Genomic DNA, 27,888 nt, shown 5'->3' with positions numbered 1-27,888 from the left:
GGCAGAGCTATAGATTTCTGTTTGGCTTCTTCCCTGCCGTATTTGAGTGCTCGCGGCGATTGAATTCATTAGGTGTCTATTTGGCGAGCAAATGACCATTGAACCGCATTCATTCCAGAGCCAGAGCCTCCACCATCAACCCTATCACCTCGTACATACCATACTCAGCAACGGTCATCCCCCTGCATGTTGTCCGACAAGTTTACATACCGCACAGGTCGACATTGTTGAAATCTGGCAGGCGGGTAACGGACCTATCGATAGATGATCTTATCTACTGCATCGCAGCAGGTGATTACGCATTGGGAATCCACAGCCGAGGCCACCTGAAACGGTCAACGTTGCAGGGGAACCTTGCGGTTCGGTGGTGTCGGCTCTTCGAAAGGCTCTGGGTTTGTCTCTCGTTTGCGCGCGGCGAGAGTGTGGGGTCGGACCGATGTGTCTTTGTCTTTGTTGCGGGGAAGCGCGGAGGCCATGTGGAAAACGATATGAGAGACGGGCTTACGAGTGTCCGCGCCTCAGTCGGACCGCTTCTCTGTCGCGGCTGATCCTGTGGAGATCGTGAGCGATTAGTTGCTTCGGAAGACTTGTATCCTACCAGCACGCGGGCACCGGTGGAATGTTCTGGTGACGGTGTTCGGTTTCGTGCATGGAGGTTCCGCATCGTCGAATCGATCCTGCCATCGGCGGGCAAGGGGGAGAATCTTGAGTAGCGTGGGGGAAAAGCACCGTAGCGTCTCCTTACGCCATCCCTACTCGGGCAATAGCGCAGCCGACGAAAAAAAAAAAGTCAGGACGGCGCCGCTGACTGGGAGAAAACAGAGAAAAGAAAGAGACCGGGCACCCGCGTTCGCTCTCCCCCTCACCGTCATCTGTGTGCCATCCAACCTTCAACCTTCAACCTCCAACCTCGCCCGCGTCCAACCCAATTTTCACTACCGGTTCGCCTTTGTATGCACTCTGCTACGAGGCCTGCTGGTTTGTGCTGTGAAGGAATCTCTTAAGGTGTCAACCAGAATCAGGCTGTTCGTTTTCTTCTCCTCAAACGACACAGACAGAAAGAGAGGTCAGTGGTTCCGCTGTCATTCAATTGCAATTGTTCTTCCGCATCCGCTCGCCATTGTCCTCAAGCCACCTCCTACGCGAGCATCGGGCGTCCAGACCACTCCCTCACCTCCTTCACCGCCCTCACCGCTCTCGCTTCAGATTGGCCCTTTTGGCTGTCGCTATCCGGTTCAGTGGCCCTGACTGACATTCCGCTGCAGTTGTTCTCTTTCACCCGGCCATCAGCTCTCGCTTCCTGTCCAAACTGCTCTTCGACCGTCGCTGTCGCTGCTACTCTCGCCGTTCACAACTCTTTCGCCGCCCTCGCTAGACTTTCGCTCCCTCAGACTAGTTTTATTGCACTTCTTCGCCTTTCGTCAATCGCCCCGACATGGTTCACATCAGCGAGAAGCTCGCCGACAGCGAGCAGTCGAAGAAGACCATCTTCTCGTTCGAGTTCTACCCCCCGAAGACGGGCCAGGTATGTTGCTACGTCGCTACAATTCTCTTCCTTTAAGTCGCGTGACGCTAACGGCGTTTGCAGGGTGTCCAAAACCTCTATGACCGTATGATCCCCGGTCACTTTTGGGACGATCGCATTCCCGGTTGCTGACGGCATGACAGGTATGGATCGTATGCACTCCCTTGGTCCCCAGTTCATCGACATCACATGGAACGCCGGTGGCCGCCTCTCGAAGTTGACCTGCGAGATGGTCAATGTCGCCCAGTCGGTTTACGGACTGGAAACCATGATGCATTTGACCTGCACGGGCATGCCCAAGGAGAAAGTCGACGAAGCATTGAAGGAGGCGTACAAGGCGGGCTGCACGAATATTCTGGCCCTGCGTGGTGATCCCCCGAGGGAGAACGAGAAGTGGGAGGCCGACCCAGATGGATTCCATTACGCCAAGGATCTCGTGAAGCACATTCGCGCCAACTACGGCGATTACTTTGATATCTGTGTTGCCGGATACCCTGAGGGCTGCGAGGAAGACACCCCACCGGATTTGTTGCTGCAGCATCTGAAGGAGAAAGTTGATGCTGGTGCCACCTTCATCATCACTCAGATGTTCTACGATGTCGAAATCTTCCTGGACTGGGTACAGAAGTGCAGGGACATCGGCATTACCGTCCCCATCATCCCCGGTATCATGCCCATCCACACGTATGCGGCATTCATGAGGCGTGCGACTTGGACCAAATGCCATGTCCCACCCCGGTGGCTCGAACTGCTGGAGCCGGTTAAGAACGACGACGTTGCGGTTCGTGAGATTGGGCGGGACCTGGTAGTGGAGATGTGCCAGAAGATCATTGATTCGGGAATCCACCACTTGCATTTGTATGCCTCACATCCTGCACCCTCGCACGTGTGAGCATCTGCTAACGGTTCTGCAGTTACACCATGAACCTGGCTACTGCTACACGCATGGTCTTGGAGGGCCTGAACTTGATTCCCACTTTGGACCAGGCTCACCCGCCTCTGCCCTTCCGCCCATCGCTTGGCTTCAACCGCAAGAGCGAGAACGTCCGTCCTATCTTCTGGAAGAACCGCAAGGCATCCTATGTCCAGCGCACCCAAGACTGGGACGAGTTTCCTAATGGACGTTGGGGTGATTCACGGTCTCCCGCCTTCGGAGAGGTGGATTCATACGGCATTGGCCTTCGTGGCTCCAATGAGTCCAACATCAAGCGCTACGGAGAACCCAAGACGATCAGAGAGATTGCCGACACTTTTGCTCGCTACATGAGTGGAAAATTGGCCACCCTTCCGTGGTCCGAGTCATCCATAACCGCCGAAGTCGACGTGATCAAGGATAGGCTGATCGACCTCAACCGCCGCGGTTTCCTGACCATCAACTCCCAGCCCGCAGTCAACGGTGTCAAGTCGTCCGATCCGGTTTATGGTTGGGGTCCCCGCAACGGATACGTCTACCAGAAGTCGTACCTTGAGCTCTTTGTCTCCCCTGAGGTCCTTGCAGACCTGATCACCAACATTGAGCGCGATCCCGACATGACTTACTACGCCGTCGACAAGAGCGGATCGCTCAAGACCAATAGCCCTGAAGGCCCCAACGCTGTCACCTGGGGTGTCTACCCGGGCAAGGAGATCATCCAGCCCACCATCGTTGAGACTATCAGTTTCTTGGCGTGGAAGGATGAGGCGTTCAGACTTGGCGAGGACTGGGCTCACTGCTACAGTCACGGCAGTGTGAGCAGGCATCTGCTTCAAGGCGTCATGGACACCTGGTGGCTGGTCAACATCGGTATGTCTTTCTCATGAGCTGTAATTTGGACGATTAATAACTGACTGCCTTAGTCGACAACGACTTCCACCGCGAGGGCAAGATCTTCGACCTGTTTGAGAACCTTGAAGTCAAGGACCTGGACGAGACGTTCGAGGTGTCGGAACTCATGAAGGATCTCGGCCTCGACGGTAAGGAGAACGGTCTCCCGGCCGCCGCCGCCGGCAAGGTCAATGGCGTGAACGGTGTCAACGGCGGCACCAATAGCATCACTGCTTAATTGCAAGGTAGTACCCTTTCGTTTTTGATCGGGAGCCTCAACGCCTCCGTATTTTTTTTTGTCCTTTTATTTTTTTTCCTTGCGTACTTCTTCTTTTCATCACGGTTTCCTTTTGATTTCCTTTGCTTTTTTTTTGCATGGTTTCGTTGCGCGGTGTTTCAACACAGGGGGTCATCGGTCAGGTCGGATAGGGTCGGGTTCGGAGCAAACTTCAACATGTTTGGCGTTATACTTGAAAATACGGTGTTTTTTCGTTTCTTTCTTTGGGTTTTTTCTTGTTTTTATACTGTATGAGAAGGGGAGTGGGAGTGGGAGGGGGAGGGGGAAGGGAGGGGGAAGGGAACACGGAGAGGGAATAGATGTGGCCAGTCACTCGGTCTGGGACGGTTCATGGCCCCTCAACGGCGCTGTGGGCTGACCGGTGATTTGGTTGTTGAGACTTGAGATTTAAGACTTGAGACTTGAAACTTGAGAAGAGCGTGATGTATGGTGAATTGGTGAATTGGTAAATGGGAGAGAGAGAGAGAGATCTTCAATTTATTTCGCATGTAGCCCATCTATATGGCGAATGGTCAGTGGTGAGATGGGTGATGTTGGGTGATGTCAGGTGACATAGTACGAGTGCAACTTCGTGATGAACAATGACGGGCGGAGTAGCCGAGATGCTCTGCTGAAGAAATTTCTGGTGGCTATGAGCTGAACCTATACTTCGATATCGCGTGGATGGTCCTTGCACTCAGTGATCGCAACCAACCCTCCACGCGGACAGAAAGTTCCCTGGGTACTATCGGTAGTGGTTCGGTGCATGGGATGAAGCATACGGTAGTGGGGCATGACCGGCTCGCTATGTGCTCTACTCGAGGCGCCATGTCGGCTCTTCTCTCATGTGGTCTTGTTCAATCATCAATGTTGAGGGTCGCAACGGGACTAGCCGGTTTTTTTTGATCCTTCGCATCGAGTGATCACTCATGATATTTTCCAAGTGTTATATTCGCCAGCCACAAACACCGCCTGAATATAGGATGTCCGGTAGTTCTGTGCTTGGAAGTTGGAATCACCCTTCTCGGCATGTTCAGTTCAGTTCAGTTGTGCGCTTGCGGCCATCAATGATCAACATGAGCCTACATAGCGTCTGCGACTGGCTGGCTGGCTGGCTGGCTAGATCTCTTGTGTCAACTATGTGGCAGGGACTATCACACAGCGGGACGAGGAAATCAACCTCGATATAGCAGGTACATACATCCATTATTCCCACTGAAGAAGTTACCTCTAGAAGTCCCAAGTGCTGTGGTCCGCTATCGCTATCAATATTGGCTTATGGCCTGGGGGTTGTCTACTAAATAGTACATACACAAAGGCTTGATGTACCTAGGTACTTGAGTTGGTAAGATGTAAGAATTTTGGAGGAGGGGGGAGGGGGGGTTGGTTCGTGAGGTACTACTCTACTATATACATACGCGGTTTGGAATCTGGAGGTACCGTACTCACTTGCTAAACGTCTCCGAGTTGCCATCCACTCTCATCTCCGGACCTCCAGTCACTCGGTATTGGTCAATGGTAACAGCAACGCTGTGTGTACTGTCAAACTGACTTGCCAAACGTCTCTAAGTTGCCTTTGACTCTCACCTCCGGTCACAAGGTATTGGTAACAGCAACGCTGTGTATGCTCTCGCGCTCACTTGCAAAACGTCTCTGAGTTGCCATTCACTCTCACTTCCGGTCATTCTGTATTAGTAACAATGACGCCGTGTGTACTGTCACACTCACTCACCAAATGTCTCTGAGTTGCCATTCACTCTCACTTCCGCTCACTCGGTATTAGTAACAGCAACCCTTGGTTTCGCATGAACATCACTCGGACTCTGTCGTGCGCCATTTGTAGATTATAACTGTCAGGAAATAAAATCGAGACACAATAGCAAGTTAGAGGTGGAAGGACCATTGCAAGAACCGACCCCGGCCTAAGACTTCATTCCTATAGATTCCATCCAAACAGTTCCAGGCATTTACAACAGCGGCAGAACAATAGAGGAGGAGCAGGAAAGAGCATTATTTGTGAATTTGTGAATTTGAAACCACGAAACCATCCATCAGTGAGCATCCATACCCCCCTTCCCCCCACAAAAAAAAAGCAAGCAGCACCGCGAATCATTATCCCCATCGTGAAACCCCCACAAGCACAAGCACAAGTCATACATATTGCGCCGAACGCCTATTACTCCTAGACCCAACCCAATCCGAACACCTTACCACCCACATCACATCACATCACATCCTCTCGAGTCACTCACGCTCACAACAACTCAACACAATCCCCCCACCCCTCCCACTCCCCGCCCCACTCCCCCCACTGCCCCCCGTCCCCTTCCCCTTCCCCTCTCCCCCCCTCACGCCAATTCACCTGCGCGCCATGCTCGAGTAAACACCTCGCGATCCCCCTCTCGCCCACTTTGACCGCAAACCTAACCGGCGAATCGCCCATCTCCACCTCCCCCGCCTCCCCCATCCCCCCTTGTCCCCTCAAATGCAGCCCCTCGTTTATCAACCTCCTCACTAATTCCACCCTGCCAGAAGCGATGGCATACTCCAGCGGCGACTGTCCAAAGCCATCCCTCCCTCTCGCGCCCTCTCTGGCGCCATGCGCGAGGAGCACATCGACAACATCCCCGGCGCCACGACGACACGCGCGGTGCAGCGGCGTCAGCCCCACCTTGGTGCGCGCGGAGACGCAGGCGCCGTGCGTAAGCAGCTGTAGTGCGGCCGCGCCGTCCGCCGCTAGGTGCAGCGGGGTCGCGCCCGCGTCGTCCGCGTTGCCGCTGCAGGTCGCGGTGACGGAGGCGCCGGAGGACAGGAGCAGCGATGTGATCAGTGGGTGGCGGTGGCGGAGTGATAGGTGCAGAGGTGTCCAGCCGGCGGCGTTGCGGACGGACGACGGGAGCCCGCGGGAAAGGAGTGTGCGCGCCAAGGTTAGGTGCCCGTGCGTGCAGGCCCAGTGCAGGATTGTGTTGCCTGTGTGCGGGAGCCGCGTGGTGAGGGCTAGGCGCAGGAGGTGCGGGGTTAGGAGCGTGTGGATGTCGCGGCAGGTCAAAAGAAGGCGGAGGATGTCCGATGCCGCCAGGTGGTCCGCGATCTGCAGGAGGATCTCGGGCGTTACGGCGCCGAGGTCGAAGCTGCGCTGTGGGGGGGCGGGGTAGGTGGACAAAGGCTTGGGCTTGGGCCGTGATGAGGAACGCTGAGGACGGTCGCTGCGTACTATCGCCGCCACTACCATAGGGACTAGCACTGGCACTGCGGCCCCGCTGGGAGTGGGGTGTTTGGTAACTGCTGTCGACTCCAGGAAGGACGCCCGGAATATCTGGCGATACGTTTCCTCCTGTGGTGCAACGGTCAGCTCTTTGCCCATGCACCTGCGAAACAAACAGAACACCGTACCTCACTCGCACCCGTCACCGCACCCGCCGCGCCCCCACCTGTCGCCGCACCCGCACCCGTCTCCGTACAATTATTGAAGTAACTCAGCATCGAGAACGCAAGCCGTGGGAACATGGAATCTCTGTCGCCGTCGTCGTAAAAAAAAAGAAGCACGGGCAGTCAGGGCAGGTAAAAGTAGGCAATGCAACGGGGTAGAGAAATAACCATCTAGGTAGTAGGTATGCGATGAGGTGGGCGACAGGGCAGGGTATAAATTATATCTAGTACTCTACCTAGCATGTCGAGTACATACGCGCCTGGTCCGGCCATCGTCCGTCAGACGGTCAGACAGGGCGTTTTGGTTGGGATGAGCTTGGGGGAGGAGGCATCCACTCTAGTTTGGTTAGGGCCGGGGCGGATTGCGGACTGCCTGCCACGCTGCTGTCGAATATCAACTGGGCCTGAGACTGAGACCGACACTGAGACTCTCTCGTGTATTGTATCACCATATGTGGCGATCTCCCTTACATCCACGCACTCTGCACAGCTGCTGCCGTAAAGCTGCAAAGCTGCAACCAGCGACAATCCACACTCCAATCCCCACCAGTAACCACTGGACCAGACGGAATATTCCCCTCCGTTGGCCCAACACCTGGTCAATTGCGTCATACGAAACCCCCTCCCCCCTCCCCCCTCCCCTCCCCCTGGCGAGGGGGGCAAGGCACGCTGACGTAGAGTAGAGTACCGTACGAAACGAAAAAAGTCACCTGGCAGGGGGAGATTCAGCCTGCACTACATACAGAGCGGCCGCTTCGGTTCCGCTGTGGGTTTCCCACAGCTAGACGGGCAGAACGAAACCAACAACTGGACAACTACCACGACGTCGCGGGTGGAGCTGGTGGAGCACTGGAGCTGGTCGCGCGAGCTCGCGTCGGGCCCGCTGTTTCGAGACTTGCTCTGTATTCTACCCAGATCCACACCCATCCCCGCCCGGCGACGTCGTTCCGCCCGTCCCCAATCTCCACCTGTCTGTGTCCCCTGCGAAGATCGGCTCCGTTCCGTTTGTCGGCCGGTCGGTCGACCTGGTCGAAAAAGAAAAAGCAAAGGCAAAAGCAAAGCGCCTCAACTGGATGGATGCAATGGGTGCAATGGATGTAGTGGATGCTACCCGTCGATTCGATGAAGCGACCCATTCGATGCCGCGACCCATGCTGACAAGTTACATACACACATACCAGCTGTGCTTCTACATACACACTCGTACATACCACCTACCTATACTAGATGTTCTATACGCTGCCCCTCCCTCTGCCCCTCGCCCCCCCCCTCTCATCGCCCCTCCTTCCCCCTCTCATCGCCCAACCCGACTAGATCCGGCTTCCTATCATACTCTACGCGCTCCCACGCAACAACAAAAAGAAACAACAATAACCACGACATCATAGGTGGAGAGTATATCCTATTTCCGGAGCAGCTGACATTCCATTGGCGGTGTTGGTTTTTTTAGGAGTAGTTATGCAGGGCCGAGGCTGGTCGCTGAGCGATGTTTCGATTGGCTGATGCCGGGGGGTGAAGGGGGAGCTACACAGAGCTAGACTAGAGACAAGTGCCTGTGCTTGTAGGCGGGGTAGATATGTGGTTGGGTGGGTTGCTTTCAGCTCGAGCTGCTAGAGGCGACCGGGGACGGAGCCCGCCTATGTCCTGTAAGTGTACGCCCGGTACTTGGCTGTATCTCAGAGCCGCCTTTCCACGCACCCATTATCTACCCAAGTGCTCCGAGGCACCATGTATCGTGCTGGGGGGGCGGGAGGGGAGTGGGGCAGCATGTGCTTCGAGACCAGAGACCAGAGACCAGGCACGACGGGCGACGGCTCCTCCGGATATAGGTACCATGTCAACCATGCAAACCAGCCCAACCAGCCCATCGGTCGCGTGCGCAGAGTCCAGACAGATAAGGCTAATGGCGCTAGGAGCGGAGCGGAGACGAGGCCGGGCCAGGCGAGCGTCGGGAAGCGTTGGGAATCCGGATGGTGGGGTGGCTCTGTTGATAGAGCATCTACCGATTCGATAACCAAACGCAATGAGTAGATGAGCCGGTAATGGGGTGGTAATGGGGCAGTTTCATGGACTGGGACTGGGGATGGGGGGGGGATGGGGGGGGGGGGTAAGAGTTGAGTGCTGTGGATGGATGGTGCCTGTGCGAGAGAGATGGAAACTATCTAGTCTATGGATTGGACTGGAGGCTACAACTACGACTACGGCACCGAAGACAGAGCCGCGAATGTCCGGAGCTTCGGCGACACTAACAGTGCATCTTCCTTCGTACCTGAATGCACGAGCACGGCACGAGAACAGCGGCCTGGTCGCCCGTACACGGATCACGCCGGAGTCTCTACAGCGAGCAGGAACAGCGAATCAATCGTCCGTAGCAGTCTCATTCGCGATCTCATCGTCGTTTTCTCCGTTTTGCTCAAGCTCATCCTGCTTCGCCCAGCCGACCAACACGATGCCCAGTTCTGGGCAGGCAATCTCATTTAACCCTTGCGCGCCAAACTCGAACATCTTCCTGACGTTGACCTCTTCAGTGCCGACACACTCCCTCTCGCAGTCATGTTTACGAGTGCCAGAGGAGCTGCTCTTGATGCCGCATTTCTGGAGGGCCATCTCGAACGTAGCTGTTGCGGCCTCGTGCGAGAAGTAGCTAGAGTCCTTTCCCTCCATGGGGCGCATTTGGAAGGCTTTGGCAGCGATCACTTTGACGCGCGGGTGGCTCTCCGGCGACGGCAGCGACAGCGAGAACACCAGCAGGTGAAACATCCCCGTGATCCGCTCGGCGCCGCCGAACGCGACGACGGTCTTGGAGTGCGCCGATATAGCGCCCGGCTTGGTCCTGCGCACCCGTTTAGTCGGCAGGAGCGTGTTCAGGATGTGCGTGAAGTCCGGCGTGCGGTTAGCTAGTTGCGGCACCTTGGAACACGAGCTTAGGAACTGTGTGGCCAGCGCGGCGAGCGACAGCGTGCGCACTCGCGGACTGGAGATCGGCGCCGACGACTCGTCGGTGTGGTCGTGGAAGACCGTCATGTCATGGCCGAGCTGGAGCGTGGTCCAGGCGGCAGTGTTCGGGATTGCGGGGAGCACGCCGGCCGCCGGCTCGTAGAGGTACAGTTTCCCTTCGTGCAGGATCTTGATCGTCGAGCCGTCCGTGTCGGTGACATCGCCGAAGCAGACGTGGACCCCACCACCGAGCGGGAGCAGCGGCTCCAGCTGCACGCTCTGCGGCCCGCAGCGGAACTCGAGCGTGGTCGCCGATTCGGAGGGAAAGTCGCTGGGGATCCGGTACGACCACCGTGGCAGCATCCACAGGAGAACTTGAATTGGCTGGCCGGTCGACACCTTCCATGCCGTGTATACCACATGTAGATTGAACACATCCGCGGGTGCCGTGTGGTTAGTCGAATGCGAAATCTTCAAACTCTTTTCCTCTCGATCGAACGCCCAGTACGTTATCCCAGCAGGAGGGGCCTGGTCAGAAGCGAGGGCATCTGCGAACGAACGTTTGCGCATGGTAATGAGGTGGTATGGGTACGTGGACTGCACTCCGAGGATCTGTAGTGACCAGGGCACGATTAGATGCGCTTGGTGCGCTGGGGAGAGAAGAGGGGATGTGGGAGTACGGTGTAGTGACGCATCCGGAGAGTAGGGTCAAGGTCGTCGGCTCTGCAGCGCTCCAGCTCGTGGAGCAGTGGAGGCCGGAGTTTGACGCTCTTACCCTCGAGTTCTCGCATTAGACGGGTCCAGGAAGGACATGCTGTCCGCCCGGCGGTCGTGAGCATTCTAGCTCGGCGATGTTCGTCGCCGGATGTGGCGGCGTGCGGTGGTGGATGGCGATGACGATGGTGATGGTGGGGAATCAACAGAATGGAGAGCTGATCCCTGGAAGACGCGGACAAAGGTTAGCGCGAAATGCCAGACGCGTGTGGAAAGCACTACTTATCACTCGTGGATGCACCAAGACGAGCAAGATCAAAATATGCATTCTGCCCAATGTGGCCGCCATAGTCTGGACAGGCCCTATGTGACAATAACTCGATATTCTCTCTCTTGCATTCTTCACGAAGAGTGCTGCTCTGTACGCCTGTTGTTAAAATACCTACGTTCGTCCGATTCACAAGCTCACTGCCGGCCAGCTGGAGAACTTAACGTTGGCCATGTTGCGATGCCAGGAGTAGCGTAAGGAGCAACCGAAGATGATCAAGCATGAGCCGAGCTTGTGGTGAGCTTTGTAGCCTTTGATGGTGGCCATATGTATTATCACTCGGAGGTTTGTAGAAAGTTGGAGATCGATTCATGGTTCTTTATCACGTATGTTCATATGTATTATCGGCAGATGGGATCTCACGTTTTCGGCGTGCCTGGAAGGGCCTGGAAGGGATACATACCACGTGGATCACGGGTGTCCCTCATGACATTAGGCTTTCGCATAATCCAAATCCCTTACGGTCGCTTTTGGGAAGTCCGGGGAAAGTGTCTTTGGCTATCGGCGAATGGGTTCGGAGCAAATACTCTAATGGAGCTCATTGCCATAGCGGCCGCCAGCACTCGCAGAATATCGAGAGCAGCTGAATTGCAGCCAACTTCAAGACGATGACTAGGACTTAGGACACGGGATTTGAATACACTAGATACTGCCATGATCGAAGAGTCTCGGATATAGAACGATAAATCCGGAGGGGAAGGCCAGTGCATATCCGCAAGAGCTAGGGCATGTCCGAGAAGATGGTAACTGATGGGTCCTACCGCACGCTACTGCTGCTTTGCCAGAAACAAACCCTTAGCCCTAAGCCCTAAGAGCGGTGACGGGCTCACACTAGCGCGCTTCCACAACCTATATAATGCCCGCTTCCCTCCCTACTCTTCTTTTCTCTTTAGCTCTCTTTGGTACGTCTTCCCTACCCCTAACTGTCAACATTCCCGAATATCAACTAATAATTTTCCCTCTACAGCCTTTTGGCTTAGATCAAGTGTAGTATCTGTTCTTTTCAGTTTAATATCTGAAATCCGATAATATATCGGTTCTAATATTAATCTTATTTTTGAAGTCCGGGAGCTGGCCGCTGTGCTTGCGCATGTCGACTCCCACTGTGTCACCGGTATTACACTGCCTCCGGTTGATGCGAACACAAATTTGTCTTTCATTGTCGCTCTGGCTGCTATGCGAGAGGATGAGGAAAGATTGTGTTAGTTTGTCACGACGGAGTGGCGCAAAATGCTCTTCGTCAACGTTCATAGGCATGCCGACCGTGGGGATTCTCAGCTTTGTCGGGAGAAATTGACGCTTCATGCGCTGCTTCGACTGGTAGTGTGGTCCGCTTATTCCTCTGTCTATGCTATGAACAAACCTCTTATCCATCGTCCATACCAGTACTCTACTTCTCATGGGAGGTGTTGGAGCCATGATTCTCGCTGATATATACCTGACGCTGTGCTTGCGCGTGTCAGCTCCTACTGTGCCGATGGTGTCGCGTTGCATCCGGTTCATGCGAAGCTTTGTCCTTCTCTGTTGTGACTCTAAGCGAGAAGACGTGGTGTTTGTTTATATATAGCTTTTGTAAGGTGGTGCTGTGAATATTCAGTTTGGATCATTATCGTGATGCCACGGCGAGCTCAAATTTCATGCGAGGCAGTCAGTGAGAACTGTAGAAGATGACCGTTTATCTTTTGACAAGTCACTCAGCGTGATGGCGTTATGAGGGCGGATCGGAGCCGTAGGTCTTGTAGTTGGTAGCCACAACCCAAAAAAAACTACAGCAAGTATTATCTGACATGCTACGTACTAACACTCAAAATGATAAACGCCATTATGCAGAAAAACTCCGTGCCCAAACATCCAACTTCTGATCTAATCAAGGTCCATCTGAGTCTCATAAGCCCGCCGGCTCTTCTCGTTCTTCCTGTTCTGTGCCTGGAACCACTTCGCCTCAAACCCGTTTGCCCTATCCACACCATCCCACCTGTGGCCAGGCCTGATGCTGAACCTATTTGGTTGCGCCGCTCCTGCAAACAACGGCTTCCCCGTCTTGCTCGTGCCTCCGCCCTTCTTCTTGGTTAGAAAGGCAGCCGCAGGGTCGGCCCACCGCTCGCGGTCTTTCAGCTCATCATTCAACTCCGTATCATCTGCGTACCTCGCCAACGTCATGTACTTTGCGTCCTCCAACCGCTTCGCCCGCTCCTCCGATTGCAACTTCTGCACATCGCCCTTCACCATCTCCTTCTCTCTTTCCTTCTTTTCCTCCTCCTCGCGGATCTTCTTCCTCGCCTCAGCACGCTGCATCGCAATGTTGATGATCCGTCCGGAAGCATCACGATAAATGGTTTCCTGCCCCTTCCCACTCTCCGCCGGATCCGTAGCCTCGAACCGTCTCCGTTCCTCCTCTTTCGCTCTGGCCATCTGCACAGCGATCTGTGCAGCAGTCTGTAGTCCGGCATGCGCACCAGAGCTCATCTTCACGGCTAGGGAATCATCGGCCACAGTCGGCGCATCATCCTCCGTTCTCCCGTCGGTGTTGGCAGCGAGGATCGCGTCGGCCGCTGCGGTTTCCGCCGCCTCCGATGCTCCCCCGATAGTTTTCCAGTTCGATGTGGTAGATTTCTTGAAGGACTTGGTCATGCCGCTGATGGTCGGTCCGTCGTCGTCGTCCGAGTTGGCGGCGGTATTTTCCCAGCCTGCTGCATCGTCGTCGGCGATGATCAGCCCGGAGCTCGAGGACGTGGTGGCGGCATCTTTTTCCTTTCGTTTGCGCTTTTTGAGGCCGCCCTTCTTCTTCGGTGGGTCGGCGGTGAGGTAGTTTTTTGCGAGGTATTCAGCGAGGGAGGACGACATCGTGTTTTGTGTGTGTCGAGGACGAGGGCCCGAAGCGAAGGAGACGCGAATCCGGCATTGACATCTGCCGCCGCGTGTGGCTTGGCACGCCACCCCTCTGACGCAACCAGCCTGATCTGCCCAGTGGCCACCTCACTCATAAAGAACACTTCGATCATATCCACACACCACACACCTCCCATCGCGACAACGAGAATTTGAAACAAAATGGCCGATATCGGGCAACTCATCCGTGACGCGCCGCCGGTCGCGAGGCAACTATTGCTCAAGCCTGTCCTTAACTTCCGCCAACTAATAGATCATAATAGAACTCTAGCCGGCGCAACGGTCCTCATATCCTTCAGCTCCCTCGTCCTACGGATACTTGACCCGATGCACTTCGTGTACATCCCTGAGGTTGTCTTTAGCATAAGGGGCTTGCATGGCATAAGCGGTCTGCAAGTGTGGCGGTTGGTCACGTCGTTCCTGCTCACTGGACCAGGACTGGTGAGGATCTCTGTTGCGCAACGCCGTGGGATGGAGTGGGAAATGCTAATTTATGATCGTCGGACAGAGTGTGTTGATGGATCCATTTTTCCGTACGTTTCCCCTCGACGCAGATGTTTGCTGGTGGCAGTAGAGGGCTAATAAGTTTGATGATAGTCTTCAAATATGCCAGTGACTGCGAGCGAATGAAGCTCTCTCGCAAAGGCGACTTCACGGTTTTCCTCGTGTTCGTGGGCAGCATCATCCTCGTATGCACGCTACCCCACACTCCATTCGGATCTACCGCTAACACCTGCTGCCACAGCTCCTCAACACCTTCATCGTGCACGGGATGACGTTCTGCTCGCCACTGATCCTAGCGCTAGCCTACTACTGGTCCTCATTCTCACCGCCAGGAACGCGCGTCAACTTCTTCATCGCGCAGTTCCCCGTGAAGTTCCTGCCCTGGATAATGCTCTTGATGACGCTCGTCCAAGGCGGAAATGTGTTCCTTGATCTGACCGGAATCGTCGCTAGCCATGCCTACATCTTCCTTACCGAGATCTGGCCGGAGCACGGCGGTGGAAGCAACTGGCTTCAGGCCCCGGCCGATGTGGTCGAGGGATGGTACGAGAAGGCAGAACGGGCTATGGCGACGCCGGCACCGCCGCCGCCGAGGGTTGCGCCGAGGGTTGCGCCCAGGGCTGCGGCTGCTGGTGGATCGGTGGGCGTTGGGGCTGCGCCGGGGGCTACTGGCAGCAGCTTCTTCGGGGGCAGCTCAGGCTGGTCGCATCGCGGACAGGGACACAAGCTGGGAGGCTAAGTGGATGAAGGTCGCAATGGATAATTAGTGGTGGGGATTTGTATGTTGACTCCAACTGTGGATGTGTGGTGTACATCCCATATTTTTCTCTACTTTTGACCGGCGTTAAGAAGGATATATCCAATTGTGTTTTACTTGTTCGCTCGCAGTTGAATACAAATGAAAATGCTATTGTCTTCCTCCTCTTGCACCATTATCCCTCGTCAAGAATAAGATGCGAGAAAAAAAAGGAACCGTGACATCAGCAGCCAGCCGTAAAGCATCCAAACTCCAATTCTGCAAATCGTAGACAAGCCAACAATCGCCACCGCCGGTCACCACCACCAGCAGGGACGAACACCTCTCTAATTACACTACTATGCTCCCATTGCCCACCCACACCATTCCTCTAACCCAAGCAAAGCCGATAACTCGCGTACCGTCCACTGGTCTCACTCCGGCGGATGATCTTGACGACATTTCCCTTCTTCAGTCCGAAATACCTAGCGACGGGATCATCCTTCTGGATCCTAGGCAGCTGGCTCTCCTTGAGCCTGTACCTTTGGAGCAGGGCCTTCTTCTCGGGCTTACTGAGCAGCACGTGTTTCGGCACGAGCTCATGCTTGGTGATGTTGACGAGCAAGTTCTCCTCAAGGAAGATCTCGACGGTGCACTCCTTCTCGACGGCGGCAAAACTCTTGAGCGAGGCAGCGGTGGGGGCATTGATGCAGACCATGATTCCGGTGTGGTAGTTTCCGTCCTTGACGCGGTGAACAAACGCCTTCGCCTGCTTGACACCAATCGACGGGTCAGAGAGGAACTCGACCCAGATGGGCCCGCAGTCCGGCGGCACGCCCGTCTTGAGCGCCGCGTGCACCTCCATCATCCGGTCGGACGGGTTCGCGGAGAAACTGAGTGCTTTGCGCTGCGGGCGACCTTCGGAGTCGCAGTACCGCCCTTGGAAGTCCGTCAATGGCAGACTGTATTCCTCCTCAGAGATTTGGTAGCCCTAGATTGACGCATAGCGTGTCAGCGCATAGGACGACTGGGGGAACCGTGCTGAGCGGCGCGCGGGAAGGTGGCGTACGCGGTCGGCAACCATCTCGTGGATGGTCCTCCAGGCGCGCCAGACGCGCGAAGCTTCACGGTCGGGATCGGACATTTTTTCGTGGTGGAGCGCGACGGTCGGGTTTGTGAAGGGTGTGCGGGGTGGGGTGCGACGGTGACGGTTTTCGCGGTGTCGTAGGGTGGCGTTGGCGGCGCTGGTGTTGGTGGTTGGTGGTGATGAGGATGTGTTGAAAAAGAAGGATGGATCTGGTTACGTTCTGACTGATATTCAAGGGCGAGGTCGACACAAGGTTGCTGCGCTAATGCAAGAACTTTTACTAGCTGGAGGCTTGGCCTAAAAAGTTATCCGGTTCCCTCCCTCCACGTTACGCGATGCCCTCACTAGCCACACTAAGGCCACGTGAAAAACAAACAAAAACCTGACGACTCGAGTCAATCAATTTGAAGGTGTGTCCATAGCGAGTTAGTAGCTTTCATACCTCAAGCTTCCACTTATCTGGTCTGTGCTATTCACTCCGCGCAACTGGAAATAAATTGGTCATTCAACAATTCTGCAATACTAGGTGCATTGAATATCTCGGGTACATTCTTTTTCCACCCCACTTTCTTTCATGTTACATAGACATCATTGCGTTGATGCACTATTTTTTCTGCAGCATTGTTGTGGCTGGTGAGAGTATTGCATAACGTAAAGGGTACCAGATCACTTTTTAGCACCACGGCGGGCACTCTGTACTTTGCTCATTCATTCTTGCCTAGTAATCCGGCTATCCACCTGCCAAAGTCTTTTCTTGACTCAATTGCTCCACTGCTTACTATCTAGAAGCCTAACATGCCCTTCATCCACTCAACAGCCCCATCCACTCCTTCCTCCCGCAGCGCACTCATCGGTATCAACCCTATCTCCTCTCCATCTCCGCGAGCTGCCTTCGCCTCCAGATGCTGTTTTAGCGCCCAATATTTCTCCTCTGTTCCCTCGAGATCCGCCTTATTGGCGATCACGAACCACGGCTTGGTGCTCATCTTTTCCCTCTTGCGCGCTACTTCACCGGCCGGCGCCTGCTCTTGCGCTGCGAGCGAGCCCCATCCAGGCACAATGCCGGTGAATGTCACCAACTCTTCCTCCTCCTCTGGGGCTAGTTTGCTTTTGAGCTCGGGATGAAGATTCTGCCTATTCTCTTCACTGACGTAGTCGCCGCCCATCTCCGCCATCATTCCCGTACCCTCGAGGTTATCCGCGCCCTCTTCGTAGGCGATGACCTCCGCCCACAGCGACTCGAGGTCCGCAACAGGATCAGGCCGATTCAAATCCAGCACGAAAGCGAGGACGCGGGCACGCTCCACATGTCGGAGGAACCCGTGGCCGAGACCCTTGTTCATGTGCGCGTCCGCGATCAGACCTGGAATGTCGGCGATTGTGAAGCGGGGTTGAAGCTGGTCTTCGCCTTCTGTGACGTGCGCTGGAAGGTCCTTATCTGCCATCACGATCGTTCCAATGTTTGGCGTGAGCGTGGTAAATGCCCATTCGCCCACCCGCGCTTTGCGACCAGATACGGCTCGGAGAAAGGAGGATTTTCCAGCGTTGGGAAGGCCGACTAGCCCTACGTCTGCGAGCACTTTCAGTTCCAGTAAGAGCTTCATCTTTGCGCCCTTATTTCCCTTTGTTGCGAACTTGGGCCGGCGCACGGTGGGTGTGATGAAGTGAGGGTTTCCGAGACCGCCGGGGGATCCGGGAATAAGCAATATTGGTTGCGGCGATGGTTTATCCAGATCCAAGAACACTCGTGTAGGGTGCGTTTGCTTGAGCAACTGACTCGCGCTCTTGTGGTGGTTTATTGGGTATTCCGCCGAAACGAAGTGAGGATCCCTTAAGTTGTGTTCGACAGCTTGTGGGTAGTGCGTCCATTTATCATTTTCTCCGTGCGTTCCTTCCTCCATCTCCTCCTTGTCATCGGGGTCCCATCTCGATATCTCCCGAACTATCGTCCCGACCGGCACCCGGATCACCACGTCATCCCCCCGCCTTCCACCAAGATTGCTGCCCCGCCCGTTGGACCCATTGCCAGCTTTAATAACCCCTTGCCGACCCAACTTATGCAACGAGGTCTCGCCATAGACCGCCTGGATGTAGATACTGCCACCAGCACCGCCAGAGCCGCCGTTTGGCGGTCCCTCCGGAATGAAAAGCTCGCGGAGGAAAGAGATGCAGCCGTGGCCACCGTCGCCGGCAGCAATAGCTACTGGTCGCAAGTCGCTAAACGGCGCTGAGGTGAAGTGATGTTGCGGATGATCGGGATTTGTGGTTGAGGCGAGTGCAGGGTCATCGATGACGGATTCGTCGTAGTGGAGGCAGGTCTGCGAGAAGCGTTGGATCCGCTGGGCGACGAATCGCACAGGAGGCACATGGTGACTGATTAGGCGAGGGTAGAGAAATGGCGTCAGAGTAAAGCGCAGCGTCGAAGGTGGCCGTAAAGCCATGGCCGGCTAGAAGTCGGGAATGTCTGGCCGATCGAAAGGCAATGGAGGATGGTGGGGTGAATTCGAGTTGAGGTCAGACCTACTCTAGTTCCAAACTTTTTTGTCCCACCTCGCAAGGGTGACCATCCCACCGTGTTACCCTCCGCCGTATTAGCTCCGCCAACCCCACCAACACCTCCTGCAGCTCTCCCTAGAGCTCCAAATCGGCCAACATACGTTCATCCCTATTCATCAACCGCCCTCCACCAACACTCCAATCAATCATCATTACCACAATGTCCGCCACCGCTCAAGATCCTTTCGACTCCTCCCTGTATGCACCTCCGCCTTTACGCACGCCCAAACGCTAGCTAACGCCAGCAATCCAGCGACCTCCTCCGCCGTCTCAACCCAAAACACACCTCGACCAATCTTTCAGCACTGATCAACCTCGTCCCTGACCTAACTGAAGATCTCCTCTCGTCCGTCGACCAACCGCTGCAACTGGCGCGATGTGCCAAGACAAAACGCGAGTACCTCCTCTGCGACTACAACCGCGACGGCGATAGCTACCGCTCTCCGTGGAGCAACGAGTACACGCCCGCACTTTCCGATGCCACCTACCCGAGCGAGAAGCTGCGGAAGATGGAGGTTGCTGCAAACCAGGCGTTCGATGTTTACCGTGAACTGTACTACGAGGGTGGTGTGAGCAGTGTTTACTTTTGGAATTTGGATGACGGATTTGCGGGGGTTGTGTTGCTCAAGAAATGTAATCCTGCTTGGACCCGAGAGTCGAAGATGGTTCTGACGGATGTTTTTCAGCGGTTGCCTCCGGGCCGAAGAGTACCGGCTCCTGGGACTCGATCCATGTGTTTGAGGCCATCGATGGCTCTCGCACATGCCACTACAAGCTCACCTCCACAGTCATCTTGAACATGGTCTCCGGCGGCGAGGACCTGGGAGAGATGGACCTGTCGGGGAACATGACGCGACAGGTGGAGAGTGACATGACAGTCGACAACGCTGACCGCGACCACATCAGCAACATTGGCAAGCTGGTGGAAGAGATGGAGCTCAAGATGCGGAATCTCTTGCGTATGCCCTGTCAATTCTCCGCAAAACATGAGTCTCAATTCTAACGTGTGCGCAGAGGAGGTCTATTTTGGCAAAGCCAAAGACGTCGTTGCGGACTTGCGGAGCGTCGCCACGCTCAGCCAAACTATTAAGGACAGAGCTGTGCATCAGGAGATGATCACCTCCATGTCGAGACGGTAGTACCCCTCGTACATCAATGATGCGGACGATGATGAGTACGTGGGGGAGTTTGGTGAGGAGCTGGTGGGAGAGGCATTGATTAATTGATGGAGTGTGTGTGTTGATGTCGCGGAATACCTTGGGAGCGCGTTGAATGCATGATATTACCTCTTTCCGCTCGGCTTATTGGTGCACTCAGTTCAGCCTCTATTTTCATTCCTTTGGAGTGGAAGATACGGTGGAGAATGTATGGCTGTGATCCGTGCAGAAGCGCTTGTACGGTGACGCTTACCGCGATCGCCGGGTGCTGGCAGACTTTGGTATCGCTTGAGCAATGGAATGCGGGTGCATGCCCGAAGGAAGACACGGCCTCTATGTCGGGCCAGCCACAAGATTAAGGACAGCCCGTTATCGCAACATTCCAGCTTATGGAGCTCACGTTCGCACGAACTTGTGGAGCTCCCGAAATGAATGCTATTGGTTTCACTCGACATACTAGAGTACTTAGCATATGGCTCAGCCTCTATTTTCATTCCTGCGGAGTGGGGGTACTCTAGTGGGCGGGAGAATGTGTGGCTGTGGCTAATGCGCAAGCGCGCGTCTGCAAGGTGATGCTTGTGGCTAGATTAACGGCGCTGCAGGCTGTGACACAAGACTTGGACTAGGAATATGGGTAGAGTACATACATGCACAAACAAGGCCGCAGATTGTAGAAGAAGTCAACCGGCGACGGAATTGAGGCAGCTTGAAGCACGGTATTCGCCGATTGGCAACCAACGTGAGTACTATGACTGGATTTGTTGGTGCGGGGAAAGAAAAACTCATTGGAGCGACTAACAGACGGTGACTAGATAATCTTGGGCTTCGTTGGCAGACCTGTGGCAGCTCAGATGAGACGCCCGGCTGTGCTCTCAAACATTGCGGTGTGTCTGCCATCGCCATCTTACCACAAAGCTCGAGCCTGACTTCGAATTGTGCCTTTTGCTTGAGCTTTTGTGAGTCTCAGGACCCATATGCCAGGCCGCCTCGAGCTCCTACAGAGGCTGCAATCAAGCCAACTCATGCCCATCATGTATCCGTCAAGTGGCAAGTATTGTTGCTGGAAGTGGTGTAACACTCAACCTCTTCCCCCACCTCTTTGCGAGAGCGGGACTATCTATTCCTTGATCTTTTGCCACGCTGTTATATCTCCAGGGTTCTCGGCATGCACGCAAGGCTGGGCACCGACTTCATTCGCAGGTCAACAGCGATTCTGGCCAACCATATGCCGCCCAGGTCCTCTGACCCCTCTCCTCCCGTTGGTTCCAGTTTCTGTCTCAGAGTCTGCACGCAGGCAGTGACTACCTCATACATGGGCGGAGGACTGGGAGGCCACCGCCACGGTCAACAAATCACCGCTCGCCTGCTGATCGCGACTCCGATTTCTGCATGATCGCCCACAGCTCCATCAGTCCTCTGTCATTCCACCCATTCTCCCGCTCCAAAATCCCACCGTCCCATCTCACAGCCCCTACATCGATACTCCACGATGACCAGCTCTTCCTCATCGTCCGTCGATAACTTAGTACCAGGCTTCGCCGACCTCTTACTCAGTCCCCTGGAGAAATTCTTCGCCAGCTTTCCAAACTTTACCTACAAACCCACTGCCAACGCTGCCACCGAGTCCAAGCGCCTGTGCAAGAGGCATAAAAATGCCTCCCATGATGCTTTCAACGAAGCCTTCGAGGCCGAATTCAATGCCCGTTTCGGCGGCGGCGGCGGTGGCGAAGTCTGGGATCCGACTCGGCTGTGTGAACGCCTTGACATTGACCCCATGCCAGCGAGTATAACGCAGGCAAGGAAGGCGCGTATCCTTATCTCGTCGCGCAAATGGAGTAGCGAGGGAGAGCTAATGAATGGCGTAGGCGGTGAAAGATATCCATGTCAACATCTATGACCTCGAGCATTACGATAGACTCCATGAAATTGGTCACGCCGACAGGGCGGCCCTAAGGAGGTTTGCGACTGTTAAAGAGCTGGCGAAATATTCGAAGAAAGGGAAGATTTATCCGAGGGATAAGGCGAAGGCTAAGGGTGCGTTGAGGTTTATGTTAAGGGGCTGTTTCGTGCCCACCGGGCTGAGATATGAGGTCAGTATCGAGTCAGGAATGTATGAGATTACTACCGCGCCTGGATTGGATGTTTTTATTACGGGGGGGTCTGCGTCTATCGGTACCTAGTTATCGTCAGCTATGATGGTGAGAATTATAATTCCAGACGGTTTCCGAAAATTCCACCGCCTCTCGGGGTCTCGTGAGGGCATGGTTCTCTATTTCTCGTTCTTTGCCACGCTACTACATATCTCCAGGGTCCTCGTCGTGCACGCAAGGCTGAGCATCGGCTTCATTCCAAAGTCCGCAGCAATTATATACCATCCAGGTCGTCGAACCCCTGCCTCCCGTTCGCGTGCAAGTTTTCTGTCTCAGGGTCTGCACGCGGACAGTGACTACCCCATACACGGGCGGGGGACGGGAGGCCACCGCCATGGCCAAAAATCCACTGCTCGCCTGTTGCCCAATTCCAGTTCTCTACATAATGACCCACCCGTCCGTCCGTCCAGTGATACTCCGTCAAACTTGCCCCGCCTCCAAAGCCGCACGTCCCATCCCAACCCACAACCCACCATCCCACTTCCACCATGTCCACCACCACCACCACCACCTCCTCCTCTGTCGACGACCTCGTCTCGGGTCTCGCGGGGCTCTCACTCAGCCCACTGTCCACCTTCTTCGCGCGCTTCCCAGGCTTCACGTACAACACCAGCGCCAACGCGGCCAGCGAGTACCGGCGCCTCTGCAACCGCCAGAAACAGGCGGGGAAACCCGCCGTCCGCCGCCAGTTCAGCCTCGCGTTTGAGGAGGAGTTCAATTCTCGCTTTGGCGGAAGCGTTCAGGACTGGGATTGGCAGAGGCTCTGCGAAATACTCGAGGTGAAGAATGTGCCAATGAGTAAGACGCAGGCGAAGAAGGTGTGTAAATATCTCTTCCGTGGGACGTGTGTGGGGTTGGTGGTTGGATGAAGGACTGACGGGTGTGTGTGCGTAGGTGCTCCAGAGGATCCATGTCAACCTCTACGACCTTGAGCATTACGATAGGCGTCTCGTGCTTGGACAGCCGATCGAGCTGAAGATATTTCCGACCGTTCAGGCGCTGTCGAATTATTCGACCAACCATCTTAAGGTTTTTCTGAAGCCGAAGAAGGGAAAGGGTGCGTTGAGGTGGATATTGAGGGAGCTGTTTAGTTCGAGGGGGTATTGAGACTGGGCTACCTAGGTAGTAGGGAGCTGTTATCAAGTTGGGGAATGTATGTATAAGAGTATTGTAACGTTTGGATTGGGTTGCGGTAGGTACTGTGGGAGTCTGTGTCCGTCGGTGTAGTCAGCTAGCTATGGTAGTGAGAATTATGATTCCAGACGTTTTTCCAGACGGAAGCACGAGTGATGGGTGAGGACTGTGCCCGCAATACCAACATATTCAAGAGAGAACAGCCGGACCACCATGGCTCAACTTCAGCACACACAAGCCGATTCAATGCAAACCTCTCTGCACGGAGCCCCCTGCCCGGCAATCTCGACGGCGTTTGGCCGATGTGAAGGTCTCTGTCTACTGCAACGGGACGGTGGGTAATGGACACGACAGCCACAGCACCGCGCCACACCCTCTCCGACTCAAACATCTTTCCTCATCCCCTCGCATACAGCCAGAGCGACAATGAAAGACGCAGACACAGTTTGTTCGCATCAACTGGAGACAGTGCAATACCAGTGACACAGTGGGAGTCGACATGCGCAAGCACAGCGGCCAGCTCCCGGACTTCAAAAATAAGATTAATATTAGAATCGATATATAATCGGATTTCAGATATTAAACTGAAAAGAACAGATACTACACTTGATCTAAGCCAAAAGGCTGTAGAGGGAAAATTGTTAGTAGGATATTCGGTAATGCTGAATGTTGGGGGCGAGGAAGACGTACCAAAGAGAGCTAAAGAGAAAAGAAGAAGAAGGGGGGGAAACGGGACATTATATAGTTGTCGGTGGGGCACTAGCCTCGGCGAACTCTCGCCTCTGCTAGGGCTTAGGGCTAACTAAGGTCTGTGCTTTTGTCGTGTCCTGGTAGCTGTTTGGCTGCTCCCGATCGTAGCGTGATCTTCTGGCTGGTTTTCGGTTCTGCTGATCTCGCCTCCTGCATTGCCGGAGGGGTCCTTTGGGGATTTCCATTTTTGCTTCAACATAATGCACTCGACCTATGTACGTACCTTATATACTTCCTATGTAAATCACGACATACAATACGCATCTTCTTCACTCCGGACCTGGAGTTCGACACAGTGAAACTAGATGTCCTCTTCTCTCTGCACGTCTTGAGTACATCGTTTATCACTCGCCAACGGACCGTGAGCGGATTGGTTAGTTGGGGAAGGGGTTTATTTCATCATCATAGCATTCGACCTTATCAGATCATGGCTGTCTACACTGCGGTTCAACCCCACTGTCTCCGACCGCTGGCCGCGAGCTCGATATAGGTTCCCTATTGCTCTCCGCCCAGTCCATCCGCACCTAGAAAGAGAGACAGTAAGAAGGAAGAAAATAATATGACAAAAGGAAAAGGAAAGCACGCGCGACATGCTCATCAATCTTTCAAAAACCCACATCAAAGCTCCTTCCCCCAACCAACTCCTCTAGCCAGTCTAACGCCTCATCTCTTCCCCCGCATACCGGGATCTCCGGCCGTTCGGCCTGTACCCTTTCCTCCGCTCTGGCTCACACCGCGTCCCAGTCTATTAGTCGGCCCTAGGTGGCGGTTGGGGTTGGGGTTGGCGTGCCTGTGGCCGGAGGGGCAAGGCTTGGAGGAAGCGGTGCGGCCCGGAATCGATGGCTCTGAAGCGGTACTCTCCTGCCCTCCAGCTCCATGGTGAAAGTACCTTACTTGGTTTCATGTTCACTAGCTATTGTGGGACCCAGCGGAAACGACGCCTTGAAGCGGTCGTTTCTACATACCTGGAGCTGCGGACCTGAGAGAGACCAATCGCCAAGAAGTTATGAATCGTCTGGGACTCAGTGAGACCAGCTCGGTCAGGGATGTGACCGCAGACAGACAGGGGTGTTATAATTCAAGTTGAGAGCGGGTTGAGAGCAGATTGAGAGCGGGTTCAGTCCGAGCTGGGAGCGGGCATAGAAGATGCACGAGCGGCCAAATTTCGCCGACCTGGCTAGACCAGGTTCAATGGGCCAAACGTTGGAGGCTCTTTCTGTTTAGTTGACTGATTTTTTTTCTTTATTATCGTCATTGCTTCCCATCATTTCTTTTCATCATTGTTCATCCTCATCTCGCCATAAACTCGCACAGCTGGACCCTCTTTTCTTTCATTGTCGATTTTCTTCTATCAAATACAATCGAATGCTTCACTATAGTACTATTCCAGAATACTTCCCTGAAGCTATGGATGGGACATGGAACTATGCCTTCGCCGTTCCCGCCGTCTTGCTGATGCTATATCTGTTCTATCACTCCTATCGTGTTGAGCTATGTAAAGTTGTTCATGCTCCCTTCCCGAAGCAGGAAAGTATAGTTGCTCATCTTATCCTTAGGCTACGGCTCCGTCTTTCGGAGTACCTTCAGTTCCTTTAGGGTCGTGGATAGCAGCCCTCAAATTTGTTAGAAGCTCCGGAGAATTGATTCATGGTGGCGTCCGCAAGGTATCTCGTCCACTCTGGCATTCATCAAGGAATCATCGTCTAAGCTGATATGGTAACAGTACGGACCGTCTGGTAAATCTTTCAAGATATCCACACCAGGACGGTGGGTTGTGGTGGCTACAAGCGATTCCGTCCTTGACGAGTTGAAGAATGCCGATCCAAGCGTACTATCGATGCAAGCGGCGGCAAACGAACGCAACTCCATAGGATACACTCTTAGTAGCAGCATTCACACCAACCCATACCATGTCGACATAGTCCGGAAAGGTCTCTCTCAGCACCTGGCCAAGGTCGTGCCCGATATCGTGGAGAAGATATGTTGGGCCCTTTCTCGCGAGAATCTCGACATCGGCGACGAGTGGGCACGTATCGATATCTACCACGCGATGTTGAGCTGCATCTCCGCGACGACGAACCGAGTTTTAGTCGGACCGCTGCTGTCCCGGGATCCAGAGTACCTCAAGTGCCAGGTGGAACTATCAGAGGCCGTATCACGCGCAGGCCTCGTAATTGACCTCGCGCCGCGCATGCTCAAGGCTATTCTCGCCTACTTCCTTGTGGCGAGAAGTTCGGCTCTTCGTATCTTCCTCGCAAAGCTTGGACCCGCGTTTGAGGAGCGTCAGAGGATGATCAAGGAATTGGCCGGGGAAGAGTGGAAGGATAAACCGGTATGTGCATGTTCCTCTCGAGCGCCAGGCTTTTCGCAGTCCATTCTAACATTCTCTGCAGAACGACGGCATCCAATGGGTTCTCGAGGCTTCTCCTCCTGGAACTTCGGTGTACGAACTCTGTGCACGGATCTTGTATGTCGATTTTTCGGCAATCCACACGACAACCGTTAGCATCATCCAAGCTCTGTACGATCTGGGTGCGCGACCAGAGTTCCAAGATCCGATCCGAGATGAGATTGAGAGTGTGCTTGTCGAATGTGGAGGTTTCACTAAAGAAGCGTTGATCAAAATGAAGAAATTAGACAGCGCTCTCAAGGAGACCCAGAGACTCGAACCAGTTACTACAGGTCAGTCTTGTCTTTGACCCGTCTGTCCCCTACCTGACAGATTCTCCCACTCAGCAACTATGATGCGTAAAGCTCTCAAGCCGATGACACTATCCGACGGGACGTATCTTCCCAAAGGTCAGTGGGTCGTTGCACCGGCTTGCGCAATCAACCGCTCAACTCAGCACTATGCCAATCCGGACGAATATGACGCGTTTCGCTTTTCAAGGATGAGGGAGGGCGAGGAGCCTGGCCACGAAGCAAAGCATCAATTGACTTGTCCCGAGAAAGGTTATCTGTCTTTTGGGAGGGGAAAGCACGCATGGTAACCGCACCACCTTCCCCATGATTGCATCCTAGCTGACGAGACCCCTAGTCCCGGCCGTGCTTTTGCAGCTGCGCAACTGAAGGTGCTGCTGGCGTACATGATCTGCAATTATGAGTTTAGAACATCTCCTGGAGAGGGTCGACCCCAGAGCGAGAATTTCTCATTCTCGTGTCTGCCGGACCTCAAGGCCCGGTTGTTGTTCAGGAAACGAGCTGATGCCGAGGAATTATTTCTCAACTTGAAGAAGGTGGCGTGAGGAAGGCAGCGTGGTTTGTGTATGGCGAGCTGCATTGTGTCATTTCTTGATGAGAAGGTGGCGTGAGGAAGGCAGCGTGGCTTGCGTATGGCGAGCAGTATTGTATCATTAGCTCCTGTACTTTGTTTGAGAGAGAAATCGAAGATCCTTTTAGATCGATTGAAGATAGCTAGCGAAGCGATATAGAGGAGATGGCGTTCAAAATTGAGGGGTAAAACACAACAGGCGTCCGCCAGTAGAGATAATCCGGGATACTCAAACCGCCTGGGCTCGTATAAGTGCCCTCGGAGAATCCTGAGAGGATCAAGCAAGCGCGAAAAGTGGCCGAGATGATCCCACAACTATCACTCTTTCTTGCAAAACGACATAGGCTTGGAGAATCTCCTCTCGTAAGCTAGCCGCTAAGCCACTAATAGTGAGCGTTTGGTGTATTGTTCACCCAAGTTTGGGGGTTGGTTTTTGGGTGTCGCCCCGACGAATGTCACAACTTGTCACTCGACGTACCTAGAACCAGAAAATCCCGAAGTACTTGTGTACTTAGTTAGGCAAAAAGATGTGGGGTGCGCTCCGGCCTGGACTGAGAGAGCTCGGGGCAAGGGCTTCTACGTGACCGTCTTCGTTGGCGGGGACGGGGATGCCAGGCCGTACCGGACGTGCGAACCCCAG

At 54.4% G+C, this 27,888-nt stretch overlaps 12 protein-coding genes across 12 annotated transcripts; 6 read left to right on the top strand and 6 right to left on the bottom strand.

Moving 5' to 3' along the window:
• The first annotated feature begins 1,081 nt into the window (after window positions 1–1,081).
• Window positions 1,082–3,874, top strand: BZA05DRAFT_432035 (methylenetetrahydrofolate reductase-domain-containing protein). The gene is made up of 5 exons (XM_051486209.1): window positions 1,082–1,525; window positions 1,589–1,610; window positions 1,669–2,383; window positions 2,440–3,308; window positions 3,362–3,874. The coding sequence occupies exons 1-5, from the start codon at window positions 1,436–1,438 to the stop codon at window positions 3,565–3,567; spliced, it is 1,902 nt and encodes a 633-aa protein (XP_051335205.1). The 5' UTR covers window positions 1,082–1,435; the 3' UTR covers window positions 3,568–3,874.
• Window positions 3,875–5,505: 1,631 nt separating this feature from the next.
• Window positions 5,506–5,916, bottom strand: BZA05DRAFT_412058 (uncharacterized protein). Its single transcript, XM_051485063.1, has one exon. The coding sequence runs from the start codon at window positions 5,759–5,761 to the stop codon at window positions 5,543–5,545; it is 219 nt and encodes a 72-aa protein (XP_051335204.1). The 5' UTR covers window positions 5,762–5,916; the 3' UTR covers window positions 5,506–5,542.
• Window positions 5,917–5,935: 19 nt separating this feature from the next.
• BZA05DRAFT_439485 (ankyrin repeat-containing domain protein) lies at window positions 5,936–7,308 on the bottom strand (the record flags this gene model as incomplete). Its single annotated transcript, XM_051486538.1, has 4 exons — window positions 5,936–6,029; window positions 6,122–6,922; window positions 7,000–7,120; window positions 7,292–7,308. The coding sequence occupies 4 exons, from the start codon at window positions 7,306–7,308 to the stop codon at window positions 5,955–5,957; spliced, it is 1,014 nt and encodes a 337-aa protein (XP_051335203.1). The 3' UTR covers window positions 5,936–5,954.
• A 1,844-nt stretch (window positions 7,309–9,152) lies between these two features.
• On the bottom strand, window positions 9,153–10,966 carry BZA05DRAFT_412051 (uncharacterized protein). Its single transcript, XM_051485062.1, has 2 exons — window positions 10,653–10,966; window positions 9,153–10,584 (listed from the first exon to the last, which is right to left on the bottom strand). Exons 1-2 carry the CDS (start codon window positions 10,809–10,811, stop codon window positions 9,394–9,396), a joined length of 1,350 nt encoding a protein of 449 aa, XP_051335202.1. The 5' UTR covers window positions 10,812–10,966; the 3' UTR covers window positions 9,153–9,393.
• A 1,771-nt stretch (window positions 10,967–12,737) lies between these two features.
• On the bottom strand, window positions 12,738–13,882 carry BZA05DRAFT_412050 (Pre-mRNA-splicing factor of RES complex-domain-containing protein). The gene has a single exon (XM_051485061.1). It carries the CDS (start codon window positions 13,856–13,858, stop codon window positions 12,878–12,880), a length of 981 nt encoding a protein of 326 aa, XP_051335201.1. The 5' UTR covers window positions 13,859–13,882; the 3' UTR covers window positions 12,738–12,877.
• BZA05DRAFT_412047 (Der1-like family-domain-containing protein) lies at window positions 13,883–15,261 on the top strand. Its single transcript, XM_051485060.1, has 5 exons — window positions 13,883–14,112; window positions 14,167–14,344; window positions 14,412–14,436; window positions 14,501–14,592; window positions 14,649–15,261. Exons 1-5 carry the CDS (start codon window positions 14,066–14,068, stop codon window positions 15,144–15,146), a joined length of 840 nt encoding a protein of 279 aa, XP_051335200.1. The 5' UTR covers window positions 13,883–14,065; the 3' UTR covers window positions 15,147–15,261.
• Window positions 15,262–16,457, bottom strand: BZA05DRAFT_477481 (RNA polymerase). The gene is made up of 2 exons (XM_051488308.1): window positions 16,213–16,457; window positions 15,262–16,134 (listed from the first exon to the last, which is right to left on the bottom strand). The coding sequence occupies exons 1-2, from the start codon at window positions 16,285–16,287 to the stop codon at window positions 15,535–15,537; spliced, it is 675 nt and encodes a 224-aa protein (XP_051335199.1). The 5' UTR covers window positions 16,288–16,457; the 3' UTR covers window positions 15,262–15,534.
• A 438-nt stretch (window positions 16,458–16,895) lies between these two features.
• BZA05DRAFT_412045 (uncharacterized protein) lies at window positions 16,896–18,728 on the bottom strand. Its single transcript, XM_051485059.1, has one exon. It carries the CDS (start codon window positions 18,669–18,671, stop codon window positions 17,013–17,015), a length of 1,659 nt encoding a protein of 552 aa, XP_051335198.1. The 5' UTR covers window positions 18,672–18,728; the 3' UTR covers window positions 16,896–17,012.
• A 71-nt stretch (window positions 18,729–18,799) lies between these two features.
• Window positions 18,800–20,339, top strand: BZA05DRAFT_412044 (F-actin-capping protein subunit beta). The gene is made up of 4 exons (XM_051485058.1): window positions 18,800–18,984; window positions 19,040–19,419; window positions 19,473–19,745; window positions 19,801–20,339. Exons 1-4 carry the CDS (start codon window positions 18,947–18,949, stop codon window positions 19,923–19,925), a joined length of 816 nt encoding a protein of 271 aa, XP_051335197.1. The 5' UTR covers window positions 18,800–18,946; the 3' UTR covers window positions 19,926–20,339.
• An 886-nt stretch (window positions 20,340–21,225) lies between these two features.
• On the top strand, window positions 21,226–22,160 carry BZA05DRAFT_192288 (uncharacterized protein). Its single transcript, XM_051479430.1, has 2 exons — window positions 21,226–21,747; window positions 21,809–22,160. Exons 1-2 carry the CDS (start codon window positions 21,433–21,435, stop codon window positions 22,121–22,123), a joined length of 630 nt encoding a protein of 209 aa, XP_051335196.1. The 5' UTR covers window positions 21,226–21,432; the 3' UTR covers window positions 22,124–22,160.
• Window positions 22,161–22,525: 365 nt separating this feature from the next.
• BZA05DRAFT_359852 (uncharacterized protein) lies at window positions 22,526–23,357 on the top strand. Its single transcript, XM_051481474.1, has 2 exons — window positions 22,526–22,911; window positions 22,988–23,357. The coding sequence occupies exons 1-2, from the start codon at window positions 22,582–22,584 to the stop codon at window positions 23,198–23,200; spliced, it is 543 nt and encodes a 180-aa protein (XP_051335195.1). The 5' UTR covers window positions 22,526–22,581; the 3' UTR covers window positions 23,201–23,357.
• A 2,209-nt stretch (window positions 23,358–25,566) lies between these two features.
• On the top strand, window positions 25,567–27,222 carry BZA05DRAFT_344306 (cytochrome P450; the record flags this gene model as incomplete). Its single annotated transcript, XM_051481120.1, has 5 exons — window positions 25,567–25,641; window positions 25,701–26,309; window positions 26,371–26,659; window positions 26,714–26,963; window positions 27,015–27,222. Coding segments are annotated over 5 exons (1,431 nt in total), but the record flags the coding sequence as incomplete, so codon positions are not given.
• Between the last annotated feature and the right edge of the window lie 666 nt (window positions 27,223–27,888).

Source organism: Tricharina praecox (genome assembly GCF_024521635.1).
Source record: "Tricharina praecox strain CBS 144465 chromosome Unknown BZA05scaffold_38, whole genome shotgun sequence".
NCBI lineage: Eukaryota > Fungi > Ascomycota > Pezizomycetes > Pezizales > Pyronemataceae > Tricharina > Tricharina praecox.
The sequence above is the reverse complement of the archived record's forward strand: the minus strand, read 5'-3'. Positions and strand labels throughout refer to the sequence as shown.